At 39.3% G+C, this 16194-nt stretch overlaps 1 protein-coding gene across 2 annotated transcripts in view; it reads right to left on the reverse strand.

Moving 5' to 3' along the window:
* The window catches only part of LOC123957571 (nucleophosmin-like), a 51174-nt gene that overhangs the window by 26563 nt on the left and 8417 nt on the right, over positions 1-16194 (reverse strand). For both annotated transcript variants that reach the window (XM_046030462.1, XM_046030461.1), the window contains exons 9-10: positions 12419-12514; positions 12253-12327 (exon numbers count right to left, since the gene is read on the reverse strand). In XM_046030462.1, coding sequence (XP_045886418.1) covers positions 12253-12327; positions 12419-12514 — 171 coding nt within the window. The remainder of the gene's footprint in view (positions 1-12252; positions 12328-12418; positions 12515-16194) is intronic.

A 16194-nucleotide genomic window follows, 5' to 3' on the forward strand; every position in this document is an offset into this window, starting at 1 on the left:
TTAACAAAGGAGGTGATGAAGTAGTGACAACACACATCTGAAATTTTATTTGAAATTGAGAGTTTGTTTCTTCAAGCCTATGTAAACAGATTTTTAAACTTTTAATAAATGACTAAGCCACAATTGGCTTTGACCTTTGAACTGAATACAGACTTAATGTGACATTTTCATGTTAAAAATAAAAATAAATTCATCCATTAATCGTCAACCGCTTATCCTGCGTACAGAATCGCAGGGGGTCTGGAGCCAATCCCAGCTGACATCGGGCAAAAGGCGGGGTACACCCTGGACACATCGGCACTCTATCGCAGGGCCACACATATAATGGTGGGAGGAAGCCAGAGCACCCGGAGAAAACCCACACGGACAACATGCAAACTCCAGACAGAAAGGCCGGGGCAACTGTGGTTTGAATCCACAACCCAAAATAAATTCAAGGTCAGGCAATTTGTGATTCAGTCCTCAAATGAGCTTACAGGTAGGTTCCTGCGGAGTTTATGACCACTTGTAGTGCCATAGCCAACACATCCTCTTTCCTAAATGTCTAAAAAAAGGTCATTTGCCAATGACTCCCAAAACAACATTCGGCTTATGGTACCAAATCTACTTTGTTAGGTTCAGGAGAAGATCATGGATTGGGTTAAATAAGTAGCCTACATTAGTTACGTAAGTTAAGTTCCATCACATGACTACTAATGTAACTTAACTTACATATGTAAGTTAAAATAAGTGTTGACTGTTGGATTCACATGGGACATGAACTATGTCCTGGGTTAAAGACCTGTGCGACTTTGTCGCTCTTCTTACTACCTCGCTTAACGTCCGCCTTTGACCCCCATCATAATGACTACGGCCACTAGAGGTCTATGTCTAACAATAAATGTAAATATAGGTTGTAATGGTCACAATAAGCTGCTTGCACAGACAACCTATACGGCCATATAGTGGGTATGGAAAGTATTCAGAACCGTTTAAATATTTCACTCTTTGTTTCATTGCAGCCATTTTCCAAAAATCAAAAAAGTTAATTTTATTTCTCAGTAATGTACACTCAGCACCCCATCTTGACAGAAAAAAACTGAAATTTTTGCAAATTTATTACAAAAGAAAAACTGGAATATCACATGGTCATAAGTATTCAGACCCTTTGCTGTGACACTCATATTTAACTCACATGTTGTACATTTCTTCTGATCCTCCTTGAGATGGTTCTACACCTTCATTGAAGTCCTGCTGTGTGTAATTAAACTGATTGGACCTGATTAGGAAAGGCACACACCTGTCTATATAAGACCTTATAGCTCACAGTGCATGTCAGAGCAAATGATCTGCTATGGCACAGATCTGGCCAAGGTTACAAAACGATTTCTGCAGCACTCAAGGTTCCTAAGAGCACAGTGGCCTCCATAATCCTTACATGGAAGAAGTTTGGGACGACCAGAACTCTTCCTAGACCTGGCCGTCCAGCCAAACTGAGCAATCGGGGGAGAAGAGCCTTGGTGAGAGAGGTAAAGAAGAACCCAAAGATCACTGTGGCTGAGCTCCAGAGATGCAGTAGGGAGATGGAAGAAAGTTCCACAAAGTCAACTATCACTGTAGCCCTCCACCAGCCGGGCTTTATGGCAGAGTGGCCCGACGGAAGCCTCTCCTCAGTGCAAGACATATGAAAGCCCGCATGGAGTTTGCCAAAAAACACATGAAGGACTCCCAGACTATGAGAAATAAGATTCTCTGGTCTGATGAGACCAAGATAGAACTTTTTGGCCTTAATTCTAAGCAGCATGTGTGGAGAAAACCAGGCACTGCTCATCACCTGTCCAATACAGTCTCAACAGTGAAGCATGGTGGTGGCAGCATCATGCTATGGGGGTGTTCTTCAGCTGCAGGGACAGAACGACTAGTTGCAATTGAAGGAAAGATGAATGCGGCCAAGTACAGAGATATCCTGGAAGAAAACCTCATCCAGAGTGCTCAGGACCTCAGACTGGGCCGAAGGTTCACCTTCCAACAAGACAATGACCCTAAGCACACAGCTAAAATAACAAAGGAGTGGCTTCGGAACAACTCTGTGACCAGTCTTGACCTAAACCCAATTGAGCATCTCCGGAGAGACCTGAAAATGGCTGTCCACCAACATTCACCATCCAACCTGATGGAACTGGAGAGGATCTGCAAGGAAGAATGGCAGAGGATCCCCAAATACAGGTGTGAAAAACTTGTTGCATCATTCCCAAGAAGACTCATAGCTGTACAAGCTCAAAAGGGTGCTTCTACTCAATACTGAGCAAATGGTCTGAATACTTATGACCATGTGGTATTTCAGTTTTAATTTTTTAATAAAATTTGCAAAAATTTCTACATTTCAGGGGGGGGGGGGTTCTGTCAAGATGGGGTTCTGAGTTTACATTAATAAGAAATAAAATTAATATAATATCAAATATCATTGGAAAATGGCTGCAATGAAACAGAGTGAAGGGGTCTGAATACTTTCCGTACCCACTGTATTTTTGGGGATGGTCTGATCTGGTTTTGTTGTTGTTAGCTATTCAGTTGATGGCTGTAACGTGCCAAGAAATGTTGCAATGCGCCAACATAGGCAGTGAGAAAGAAGACAACAAACCAGCAAAATAGATGTAAACAATGCAAGTAAAAATATTGTGAAAATGTGCTTTGCAAATGTTTTACAAGGAAGGAAATGCATTCAACATGTTTAATAGACCTCAAAGAAAAACACAATGTGAATATAACTTTTATATGTTCATAAGAAAACTCCACAGGACACCTTTAATTCGAAATGGAATTTAAACTGTTGTACCTACAAGCTCAGAGTTTGAACATCATTACCGGAGTTCAACTAAAATGGGTTAAACTCTGGAAAGGATCTGATATCATCATATATAGGACCAAAACTTTCCTGGTAGGGATATATTTTTGGATGTCATCTGTTAAAAACCAGTATCTATTTATGGTATTGCTTTCATAAATTAAATGCCCTACAAAAAACAAGCAGAAGAGACTGGAAAAAGAGGAAATGTAACCCGAGAGAAATGGGTGGTCAAAAACAGAGTGCAGGGTAGAAAGAAAACAAAACAAGCTTTAGTTTTGTGATGAAAAAAGTGAAGGACCAACACATTCCTAAATTTATGATTAACACAGTTTAAATTGCAGTTTAGCCATTTTTCTTTCTGTCCGTATTGTATTGTAATATATTGTAATTTGCTGCATTTTAAGTAGAATTCGCTCTAAGCTGGTTCTCATGTTTTATTTATATTTTGCATATTAGTCTAGCTAGATGTTTTTCAGATTAGCATCTAGAAACAGCCACTTGTAATACATGACATGCTGGTTCAGTGTTTGAAGAGCTATAAAAAGGTTTGAATGCGCAAGAACAGCCTGAGCCTATTAGATGTCATCTACTATACCTCCTCTCTCTAACGTCTATAACATTAAGAAGTGTTGTGAAAACAAATGTGTGTCTGTGAACATGTCTGTTTTGCAGTTGTTTGTGTTTTTAACTTCACATCCCTGGAGCTTTTATATATATATTTTTTTCAATTTAGATAAAAATCACATGCAAATTATGTTTTGCTTGTGCTAAAATGCCCTGACCAGTACAAATGATTCACTGTGGATAAAAGCTTTACACCACACACACACACACACACACACACACACACACACACACACACACACACACACACACACACACACAGGCTACAGGCTTTTAATAAGGCAGGTGGCTGAACAAGCTGGTTTAATATTGCACAAACTGCACATCCTGTGCCTCACTCATACATTCTTCATAGAAGGGACAAACACAAACAAAACACACCTGTTCTCCTTAGAGCGCACACACAGAAGAGGTCGTCCTCAGATGGAAGCGTCTATGACTGAAAACAAACTGTCATGACTTTCCTGTCCCATATCGTGTGACTGCTGGATTAGAGAAAAGGGCAATATTTCCCTAATGGCCTAATGTTGTGTTTGGCAGCCACACGTAGGGTACTGATACTGAAGTATCAGTTCACCCAAATTACAAAAGCAGCATACATCTCTTGATGACCTCTGTTGCTATCCAGCCATGCATTTTAATTTATGCAGGCTTTGAGATGCCAGTCTCAGATTTCTGAAATTCACATTAAACAAACATATTGTTTTACCATTTCACTTTTTCTGACAAGTTTTTTTCTTCTTATTTCATTTTGTTCATTAATACAAATACGATTTATCACCTTTTTAGCCTGCTTCTACAAGGGACTTTACTTTTTACACAGGTTTTTTTTGTTGGCATTAGAGAAAATCTAATGGCAACAAAATGAGCATGCGTCAATACTAGCATTTTATTTCTATTTACATATAAAGAAACTTGTAGACCTGACATTCTTATATATATATATATATATATATATATGTGTGCACGCTTTGGGATTTTGATTTGTGTGTGTTTGTGCGTGTATTCATACCCTGAGGCTGGTTCAGTCAAACCCTGGACTGGAATTCAAGTCAACCACAAAGGGGGGATTTCCACGTGCCTCTCGGTCGTCTTGTTTGGAACATAAAATTGTGCGTCATCCCGTGGCAGCATCCGCCTCACTTCCTCGTGGCTACAGGGCAAAAACTGTTCAGCTGGCAGTGAAGTAATGCCTGACTCACACTTCAGGTAAAAGCTTAATCAATTTATATCATTATGAAGTATCGCTTTGAAGTTAACATCTGGACTTTAGTGCCACCCAGTGGTGACAACAAATATGGGTTGTTATTACAATTAAAGGAAAGGTTCACATTTTTTTCAAGTATGTCTTAAAACAATTCTCACATGCCCATATGGTCATTGAAAGTACTGCCAATTGCTTTAATATTTCCTGCAGTCCATAGTGGCCAGAAAAACATTCTTCTCATAGCAATTTCAATGTAAGTGATGAGGGTCAAAAACCACTATCCTATGTCACTGACAAAACTGAACTTAAGATTGTAAAGTTCAGCTAAAGCTAATATGAGGTTTCAGCAGTTTGAGTAAGTCAAATCAAAGTTAAGTCTTTTCTGTTAGCTAAAACGTCTTTGTTAATGTGTTCGCTGAAGTTCAGCCAGTCTGAGGAAACAAAAAAAGGGAATTTGGTACTAAAAACACTAACAGTGGAAGATACCTACTTGATTCATCTAACGCAGACTGTTGAAGCTTAATAGCTGTAACTGAACTTTAAAAGTAATTTTTTCACAGAACAAGGACTAACATATAATTGGTTTAGAAAGTAATCTCTTCAGGAGGAACACTAACAGCGACCAATAATGCTTTCAAGGTACATTTTGTTTTTTTAGTGTTATTTTAAGAATAAATGTTTATCTATGCTTTTAGGAGGAAAAAAGACTATTTTGACAATGAGGAAAAAAGATCCAGCATCCAGATACAAGTTAATAATGCCGTTACAATTATTAAATTGTATATAATTTGGAAGCACCAATAGACACCACATCAAGGATTTTGCATTGAACTTGAAACTTGAAAAAAGCTAACTTTGGCCAATATCTAAAGGCACTGTTACCCAAAATGCTTAACGGTTTTCTCAATTCTGTATTCATAGTCCTCATCAGCTTTTAAAGCTGGAAAGTTTAACCACCAGAAAGATGCAGTCTAACAGTTGACAAACTGCTTAACACCAGTGATCAACACAGAAAAACTAGGATACTCAAACTACACCCAAGTTGCAGATAAATCGAGCTACAAAGCCCACTCATACAGTGGGAAGAACAAGTATTTGATACACTGCAGATTTTGCAGGTTTTCCTACTTACAAAAGCATGTAGGGGTCTGTAATTTTTTAATCATAGGTACACTTCAACAGTGAGAGACGGAATCTAAAATAAAAATCCAGAAAATCACATTGTATGATTTTTAAATAATTAATTTGCATCTTATTGCATGACATAAGTATTTGATACATAAGAAAAGCAGAACTTAATATTTACAGAAACAGAAACCTTTGTTTGCAATTACAGAGATCATACGTTTCCTGTAGTTCTTGACCAGGTTTGCACACACTGCAGCAGGGATTTTGGCCCAGTCCTCCATACAGACTTTCTCCAGATCCTTCAGGTTTTGGGGCTGTCGCTGGGCAATACGGACTTTCAGCTCCCTCCAAAGATCTTCTATTGGGTTCAGGTCTGGAGACTGGCTAGGCCACTCCAGGACCTTGAGATGCTTCTTACAGAGCCACTCCTTAGTTGCCCTGGCTGTGTGTTTCGGGTCGTTGTCATGCTGGAAGACCCAGCCACGACCCATCTTCAATGCTCTTACTGAGGGAAGGAGGTTGTTGGCCAAGATCTCGCAATACATGGTCCCATCCATCCTCCCCTCAATACGGTGCAGTCGTCCTGTCCCTCTTGTCCTCCCCCCCCCAAAGAATGATGTTTCCACCTCCATGCTTCACGGTTGGGATGGTGTTCTTGGGGTTGTACTCATCCTTCTTCTTCCTCCAAACATGGCGAGTGGAGTTTAGACCATAAAGCTCTATTTTTGTCTCATCAGACCACATGACCTTCTCCCATTCCTCCTCTGGATCATCCAGATGGTCATTGGCAAACTTCAGACAGGCCTGGACATGTGCTGGCTTAAGCAGGGGGACCTTGCGTGTGCTGCAGGATTTCAATCCATGACGGCGTAGTGTGTTACAAATGGTTCTCTTTGAGACTGTGGTCCCAGCTCTCTTCAGGTCATTGACCAGGTCCTGCCGTGTAGTTCTGGGCTGATCCCTCACCTTCCTCATGATCAGTGATGCCCCACGAGGTGAGATCTTGCACCGACCGAGGGAGATTGACCATGACAGTTGAACTTCTTCCATTTTCTAATAATTGCGCCAACAGTTGTTGCCTTCTCACCAAGCTGCTTGCCTATTGTCCTGTAGCCCATCCCAGCCTTGTGCAGGTCTACAATTTAATCCCTGATGTCCTTACACAGCTTTCTGGTCTTGGCCATTGTGGAGAGGTTGGAGTCTGTTTGATTGAGTGTGTGGACAGGTGTCTTTTATACAGGTAATGAGTGGAGAACAGGAGGGCTTCTTAAAGAAGAACTAACAAGTCTGAGAGACACGGAACTCTTAAGCTACACGGGGCAACTTTTGAGCAATGTTGCTGGGCAATCTTGCTAGTGGCAAGTCCGATGATGTTTTGAACGGATAGTGGTGGGGCGGCTGGCAGAGTGGTGGAGGAAGGAGATTACGGTAGTAATCTTTACTCATGACCATTGACGGCAATGTTGCACTGCATGATTGCTCTAAAATTTGCTGTGTGTATCATCAGCTTCACTGGTTGGTAGGTGATCAAATACTTATGTCATGCAATAAAATGCAAATTAATTATTTAAAAATCATACAATGTGATTATCTGGATTTTTGTTTTAGATTCCGTCTCTCACAGTTGAAGTGTACCTATGATAATTATAGACCTCTACATGCTTTGTAAGTAGGAAAACCTGCAAAATCAGCAGTGTATCAAATACTTGTTCTCCCCACTGTATTGCTCATGTTTGTGTCTCTCATAGCTGGATGAACCATACTTGTAGTGAACTCTTCAAAGTAGAGTGGGTTGTTTCGTCCATAGTCTTAGGAATACGGGTTTGCTGTTGATGTTCTGCTTCTGTTTAAAGGAGGAAAAAAATATATATAATAAAAATATATATAATAATGAGTGTAATGTCGTCCAGTTCTGTGCGAGATAAGAGGATTATATTTTGCCCTGCACCAGGTAAAAAACAAATGTGTGATTCAAAACAAGCTGGGGTTCACTTTATTCAGGTAACTGTTACAGATAGGATAAAAAAAAAAGGATGGATATGTTCATCTCAACAAACCATGAATGAATGAATATCCACCATCAGCCATTATGCAGGAACCTATCAATTAAGTTTGACTAAAGGACAAAATGCACTTTCTTTAAACACATTGAGTCAGCCTACCTGTCATCTACTCCATACCAATTCAGATTTGACAATCACCACATACTCATGTTTTACAGTAGGTATTTCTGGTCACAGACACAAGGCAATATGATGGATAAAGAACAAAGGGTGTCACTGGATCAATACAGTATAAATCATAGATCAAAATTATAGACAAATCTGTACTTTTGTCAGATACAATGGTAGATATTTACTACTACTCACAATCCAGAAAACTTAACTTTACAATGCTGTTCTTCCATGCATTGTTAGGAGTAAAACTAGTGTTTGCTGATAAATATTTTTTGTGACAGCCAAATTTCAACCACATTTTTGTATTAATTAAAAAATAATGAGCCTTAAACATCAGGTTATCAACAAAGATCACAATCTCTTTTTTTTCCCCCTCCACTTGGAAATATTTAGGTACTGGCTTCAAAATTACTCCGTACAGAATTAAAGGACAACTTAAAGATGACAACAGCAGAACTAAAGTGAAAAGTCAACAAAAACAGGACAATATTTCCAACATTTTAAAGGGGGTTTTATACTCAACATAAAACACTTCTATACCAAACTAGAACACAATATTTCAAATAAAGATCATGACAACAGATCCAAGCTGCAAAACCAGCTATTAGCAAGGGCGAATTAAGCATACACTTAAAAATATCACTGTTCAGCTGCCGCACTTATTTACAGAAAGTTCATTTAGGGAAGTATTATTTTCCATAATGAAGGACTCCACCATGAACTCACACACAAGCCCAAAATAAATCCTAGTGATGGCAACCTGCTCGTTCTGAAACCTCACAGGAGAACATTACACATATTCAAAATGTAGGTCAATTACCAGGGCAACTTTCATGACCTAGTTATAGTACAGTTTACAGCTATGGAATTTCAAATATCCTTTACAGACAACACGCTGAACCAAGCAATTTGATTTGTTAAAAACGGTATCCATCTGCCAACATTTGGCTCATAAAAGGCATTATATAGGACCATAAACATATAAGCACAGAGCGAGTGTATGCTTATTGTCATCAGAGTGCCGATATGAGACAACAATGAAACAATTATCCAGTTGAGTTCTTTATGGGGTTTCTGTGAAGGTGACGCAAGGTTACTTTGATGTAATTTTCTGATGTATACACCTTATTATTATGTTGTAATAAATAAAATAAGCTGCTTTAATCATAGGCTGGTAATCTGTTTTTAGTAAATTAGAGTACATTGAAACACTGTTAGTGCCACATCGTAAATATACCCCCGGAGCTGGTTAACGATCTATTTGCCTTGTTTTTAACTTTTTTTATTAAATGTATATTATATTAAAGAAAAACATTATAGTTGGGGTATCTGTGTTGGTTTTATAGAGCTCATAATACTTAGAATGTTTTCTGTACTTCTCTTATGAACATTTTTGGTACACATGATTTTGGCTATAATCACTGTAATGAATACCCTCTCAGTATCACAGATGTTAATGGGCTTAAAATGAATTCACACTCCAAAATATGCCATCTGAAACAGGTCCAGTCAATAGGTATGTGAAATGTGCAGGATCTGCAAGTTCATGATCCTAATATAAACTTAACTACGTTCGTACTGAAAGTATTAAAAAAAAGCAAAGACTGAAACTGCTCTTGTCCAGAAATGTCATGTGTGTTCCTGGTAAAAATGTGATGAAACATTTCTTTTTCACTCAACAGATTAACTGGTAAAGATATGTAAGAGTAGCAAGGTTAAAACTGCACACATTCAGTGAATATACTATATGGTTTCTAGATTGCATTCCTTTTTTGTTTTATCACAGCAGGAAACACAAAAGTAACCCTTGGTGTTGTTGGCCAAGCTGTTAAAAAAATGCAGTAACTGCATATTCTGCTGCAGGAGTTGACATGAGAAGAGTGAGTGACAAAATAAAAAACAGTTATCTTGACATATGCTGATGAATTTCCGTACAATATGTATAGAGCAATTATGCCAGATAAATTCATAGCACAATCTGTAAGCAAGCTAAAAATGCTTTGTAAAGCCAGACAGAACCAAAAATAACAAAATGTTTTCTAGAAAAAAATATATCGTCATTGTCCCCCTGTATTAACAACCCTTGTACATACTGCTGAAATTCACACAAATTGGGACTCTTGATTAATCTGTTTACAGTAGAGATATTTAAAGGCACATTCTGCAATATATTTCCTATTGCATTGTTGACTTAACAAGGACACACAGTGTCGTGGATGCGAAGCACCTGAAACCAGGCTCAGCCATCATCAAATTGCAAAGCTGCTGCAGCACCAGCAGTTTCATATCTGCAGTTCCAATGTAACATGCAAAAACTATATGTGAAGAAAGTAGACGTAGGCATGCTGATCTCACCTTCTCAGGCACGGAAAGGAATAGCTTCTGTAATTTGACAGTTACACTACCTGCATTTGCTTTGATGATTTATATTTTACATCGAAAAACATGTGTGTAGGATCAGAAAATGTTCCGAATGGCCTGAAAAGGCAAAAAAAGCAATGACTAACTTGACGGTCTGTCCGGCATTTGTTGCAGTTATAAAAATCTGCATGTGTAACATTTATTGCCTGAAAATGGTTCAAGTCTTAAAATTGCAGCAGCTATTTCTTTCCTGTAGGAAAGCAACATAGACATCTGCAGGTCCTAATTGGATGTGCTATTAGCTTCCTCACCTATAGGAGGGGCAGATTGACATGTGATATGGACAGCTTCCCCTTCTGCAAACCGCAGTCTGCCAAACGTGGATGAGTGAGATTGTGAGTGAATTATGAACTAGCTCCAGGAGGTGCTTCGCATCTAAAAAAACAATGACACCTGAATTATTAATGGATTTACCCATTTTAAGTCCTTCTGTTCACTCCAAGTCATTGTAAGCAATGATGACATAATAAGGCCAAGTAGGAAATCTCGCTGACTGTGCCTTTAAATGTCTTGCAGGATGCAAAACATACAAATGCTTCAAGATACAAGGTTTGTTACTTCTTCTCAATCTTCAGAGTTTGTACAAAACTCCAAAGGTCCTTGACCACCTGAGGACGGTACAGAGAAGGGAGAGCGGGATAACAACAGAAGAAAAAGAGAGAGATTATAAATCATCCAAATGAAGTGCTATACAGCATGAGACATAAGACTCACATTTTAGTACAACATGCTTTTGTGCGTCTAGTCTGTGGGAACACTGAGTTTAGATGAGGCTGTTAGGGAACGACGAGGGGTTGGGTGGGGGCACCACTACATACCAGAGTATATGACTAGGTGCTCCAGGTCTGACAGATCTCAGCCTTGGCTGCTGAAACCAAAGCACTTCCACAGATGTTTCTACACACTGGGATCAACAAGCTCTCCCAGACCCAACTCCACCCCCACTCTTTCCTTGTCCAACCAGCCCTTGTGGCGGTCTAAAGAGCTTTCACCTGCTCTCATAACTGTACAGTTAACATTTTAACACTGCAATGCAATCACAAAAGAATGTTCAAATAGCCCTTTACAACTGATTGCCTTCTTACAGATGCTTTGCTACAGAAAATGCAGCTTTATTATTATCTGACACACTGCCTAGAATAATTTAAGCAGTGGTGATAATGTAAAGATTTTTATGTGATTAATTCATGCTTGGAAAAACAATGCGCAGGGGCTGTTGTTTCTCTTCTGAAATGACATGCAGCATTAGAAAAGATTTAAGTCCGGCATTTAGAAAAAAATGTTTTTGGGTTGGTCAAAGGCCTTGAATGTGAAAGAGACTGGTACCATCCACATACCACCAGTCCCTTCATTAAGGCTACAAAAGACACACACTCCAGTAAATCACTGCGAAAGAGTTTGGCTTGGCAGGTGTACTCCCATTTCATCTCGAAAGAGCCCACTGACACAAAATGAATATAATTCAAAGAGAACACACTGTGCTGGAGAGACGTTTGAGGCATAATGGAGAGTGAAAGGTATTAGGACAGTGTGAGGAACAATAATGCATTCCTGGGTATCCATCATGGCCAAAAGCTCTTAAAGCTCAAATGAAGGTTGATATAAATGTGCCCATGACTACTTACACCCAGCGACTAGAATATTTCTAGAAAACAAACAAATCTCTCATAAGTGTTTATAAGACTAAATGCATAGACGCAAAAGCAAAAAAGCGACTGCAAATGATGTAAGAGTTAAAAATGTAACACTTGTCATAAGAATAATAAAATTCAAAGACCAACCTCAGATGATTCATAATTAGGGCTCTTAAACCCAAGGGCAATGGAAAAAAGTATACACAATATTTCAAATGACTCATGATTACTTACTTTTTTGTCTGAGATTTTAAAAGAACTCCTCACAAAATTCTCAAACTTCTGCTCCGTCTTCGGTAGTGGCTTACCCTGATGGAAAAAGCCATTAAATCATCAGCTTAACCATGCGTCAGACATTCAATTAAGAGCAGTAATTTGCAACAGAGGATGACAGCCTTACCTCCATGGCTGCCGTTGACAACTTGCTTTTAATCTCAGTCAGAGAGGGAGATTTAGACGGGCCAGCCTGGGGTTTGTCTTTTCCTGGGGCAGGTGTCTTGAAAAAATACATCAGTTAGATAAGAAACACTGATTGATGTCAAATAAAGACAGATTTATAGAGTTGTAGATAAAAAGATAACTTCATATTACACCATAATACTTCCTTCTTTTACTCAAGTTCAGGTCTTGCTATTGCCTTTTATTTGTCTGTGTTTTCATTTAATTTCAATTCTAACTTATTGCAGATTAATCTATTTGCTGACCAACTGGCCAGTCTGGGCCACAGCTCTATCATGACCCATTTTGTCTGGGCTTGTGTTTACAGGCTTGGCGTGGGGAACCAGCTGGAAGAGGATAAAAGCATCAGAAAGGACAACAGATTCTGGCCTAATTACACCATCTTTTCTTTTTTTACAAATACATCAGGTACAAATTATGTTTTTATTGTTTGCAAGCAAGAGAGGGCAAGCCCTGACTCTCCATTAAGCGAAAGAGGTTGTTTGTCAAAAGTGTTTTTCCCTTGATGGCAAATCCCAACGACTGAACTAAAGAACAAAAAGGTCAAAATGCATCTTGGCCTAATGTTCTTGTGTTTGTTCCCAAATAAAAATGATAGTGACATCAAATTAATGAGTTCAACGTTTCTGAATGGTCTAGACTAAAAACAGTACTATCACAAGCAGCCCTTCTTTATCTGTTTTGGTGACATTATAGGTGGTATTTCAACACACAAAGAGTCTCCTGTGTTTGTTTAGATGCAAGCAGCATGAAGTTCGAATTGGTGGGCCCGCAGGTGTGTCCAGACCTGGGAAGTCGAGGCCCCAGAGGTCCTAAATTAGAAGTGTATGAATGTGACACAACAACACACACACACAGACACACACACACCATACGCTGTGACTGCATATTACACAAGCCACAGAGCTTGTCACTACATGCAAAGTCAGTGTGGAATCCAGTGAAATTGCAGGGTTTCATTGATAGCCAGAGACACATTTGAAAGAAGAGCAAAGGCATGTATAAAGGAACTCTTTACCCTGCAAGTCAAAAAACAGCATGACCTCACGAGCAAATGGACAGTTGTTAAGTTATTTTCTGTTTGGTTGAAATGTGGTTTGGTTATAATTTCTCTGAATCAGAGAATCAAATTTTTTTATTGTGTTTATTTTCAGCAGATTTAGGCTGAAAACTTTGATTGAAAATAGAGATGCTATACTTTTCCATGCACAAGCTGAATGTTTGCTTGTGTTGAATGTGCAGTTTAACCGCACAAACAGCAGCTCCAGTCTGCCACACTGTAGACATGTACATTATAGAGACCTGAGCTCTGTACGTGGTCTTGAGCCTAGGTAACTGTTGTGTAGGCAGTTAAAATGGTTGCATTCACGAATTCACAAGTGGAATCAAAATGCAGATTTCTTAACAATGTTCTACTACTTAAATATTTGGAAGTGGTTTAAATTCAGAGCTAGTTCTCCACACCCAAAGCTATGGTTAATCCTGCATAAAGAATTACGAGTCATCCGCCTCCTTTAAATTTCATCATGTCTCCAGCTCTCAACAAAACTCTGATGGGTGTCTTCAAGGTGAACACTATTTTCTTGCAAGCGTTGCACTCTGGATTTTTGTAACTAAATGCCATCCTCTAGAGTGACTACAAAGCCAGTGTGTGTTTGTTTACAGCAGTTAAATTTAATTTAAGGAAATAAAGACGTTTTAACATTTTTAATCTAGGTTTTTTTTTTTTTTTTTTCTCGAATACCAAAGATCAAACCCAATATTTGTTCATTAAAATATCTACATCAGAGAACATGACTGCCGCATACACTGATAAAAGCAAATAATTTCAATTAGGAAGTAAAATAAACAAAATAGGTTCTAAATAACTTAAAATACATTTTTTGAAATGCTTCAAAAACAGGAGGCGATCTACATTAGTGTAAATAATATGTTTCCAGAAGAATTAAATTGTTTTACAAGATATTCAGTACAACAGTATTTGAGGTCATGTTCTCAGTCTCAAACATAACCATGTCATGTGACATGCTTCAGTAAGAACAAATATTACTGGGACCAATACAGAGAATTGCACATTAAAATTTAATGACTGTATAATTATTAGCGCTCTTAAAATATGTTGCTTGTAAAAAGTGTTTGTTTATGCCAGTTAAAGGCACAGTACACATGCACACATGTCCACATGATCTGGATGGAACCACCTCCACCTCATTTTGAGCCAGGAAAAACCCTGCAACCCTAATGGTAACATCGTTTGGATCAAAGCAATCAATAAATGTCATGTGTTACTACATTTAGCAACTTCTGACTTTCAAAACCAGGGACTGGATAAGGGTGAAAACAGGGGGAATGAGCTTAAGAAAATAAAGTCTACAGTCCTTGTCCCCAAGAGATCTGCATTTTATAGCACAGATCAAAAGGTATAAAATGAAGAACTCTTTGACGCACACATACCACACTACAAAAAAAGAGCACATATGCTGCTGGCTCCTGGCCAGATAATGCACTACGTATTATTATTTATGGGCAGCTCTCTACTTCTAAAGGACAGCTGTGGACCTGAAACATCTGATAAACACACAAAGGCAGCAAGCTTTTTCATCTGAGCCAGACACTGATTACAGATGCCACAAGACATGGAACTTAATCACAAGCACGCCATTTGATGCAATCTCTAGTCTTCAATCCGGTGCAAACACATGGTTGTGACACCTTTGCTCATCAGGTCTGTCCTGGGATGGTAACTGTCATTTTGTTGGAATGAGAGCCTTGGAGGCCCTTGTCTGGGGAAAATGTCAGGTCACTGTGAACTGTGACTCCAGTCCTATGACTTGTATATGCAATACAAGCAAAGGGGTTGGTCTTTTGGACATTTTTCATGCACAACAGGTCCAATTGGAAGGGTCAAAGTTTGAAGCCAACATCCTTACACTCACGGGAAAAGTAAACGCTAACAAGATAGGCACCTGCTGTAACACATGACAATCAGTCGCTAAAACAATGACTCACACCCTTTTGGGATAAGCCTGAGTGGAGTGGTTAACAACTTTACGACTGTGAAGTGTGCTTGAAGGCATCAACTTCTCCAAAAACCATCAATCAAAGGACACCAGCTGCAAGATAAAGTTACTTCAGATCAGTACAACTCGAGTTAGCTGGTTCTCATGTCGAGCCTGTTACACAAGAAGGTGCAGCCTCATGCTGGGCTGTGAGAGGTGAGAACTGCGATACTGGCAACAGATCTGACAAGCCAATCTAATGACCAGTCACCTGCATTTAGAAAAGAAAAAACAGACATCCACGCCCGCTTCCTCGCTCCTCAGGGGCATCTGGAAGCACAAGCTGCACCAGACATCAAACACTGGTAATGAGAGCAATTGGGAGAAGGTGTGTCCAGGAAGTGAGGGGTGTGAAAAGGTTGTAGAGAGGGAACAGTTGTTGTGCATAAGTAGAGAGGGGATGGGGGCAGTTGAAGCTCCACGAGCCAGAAAGTTAAACTGGCGGGATGGTTTCGGTGGTTCAGCTGCCCATCGGCTAATCCCCCAGAGCATTTCAAGAGCCACTGTGTTATGTCTGGACAACAGCCATTACAGAATTAGCTGTGCTCTCCCACACACCAAGAGAGCAGGCCCTGGGGGGAATCGCTTTCTCGCCTCAGGAATTAATCATGTGACTCAGTGTTAAACATAGATAAAAAATTACACAGCTTCCTTTCAT

The sequence above is a fragment of the Micropterus dolomieu genome, linkage group LG19 (genome assembly GCF_021292245.1).
Source record: "Micropterus dolomieu isolate WLL.071019.BEF.003 ecotype Adirondacks linkage group LG19, ASM2129224v1, whole genome shotgun sequence".
Lineage (NCBI taxonomy): Eukaryota > Metazoa > Chordata > Actinopteri > Centrarchiformes > Centrarchidae > Micropterus > Micropterus dolomieu.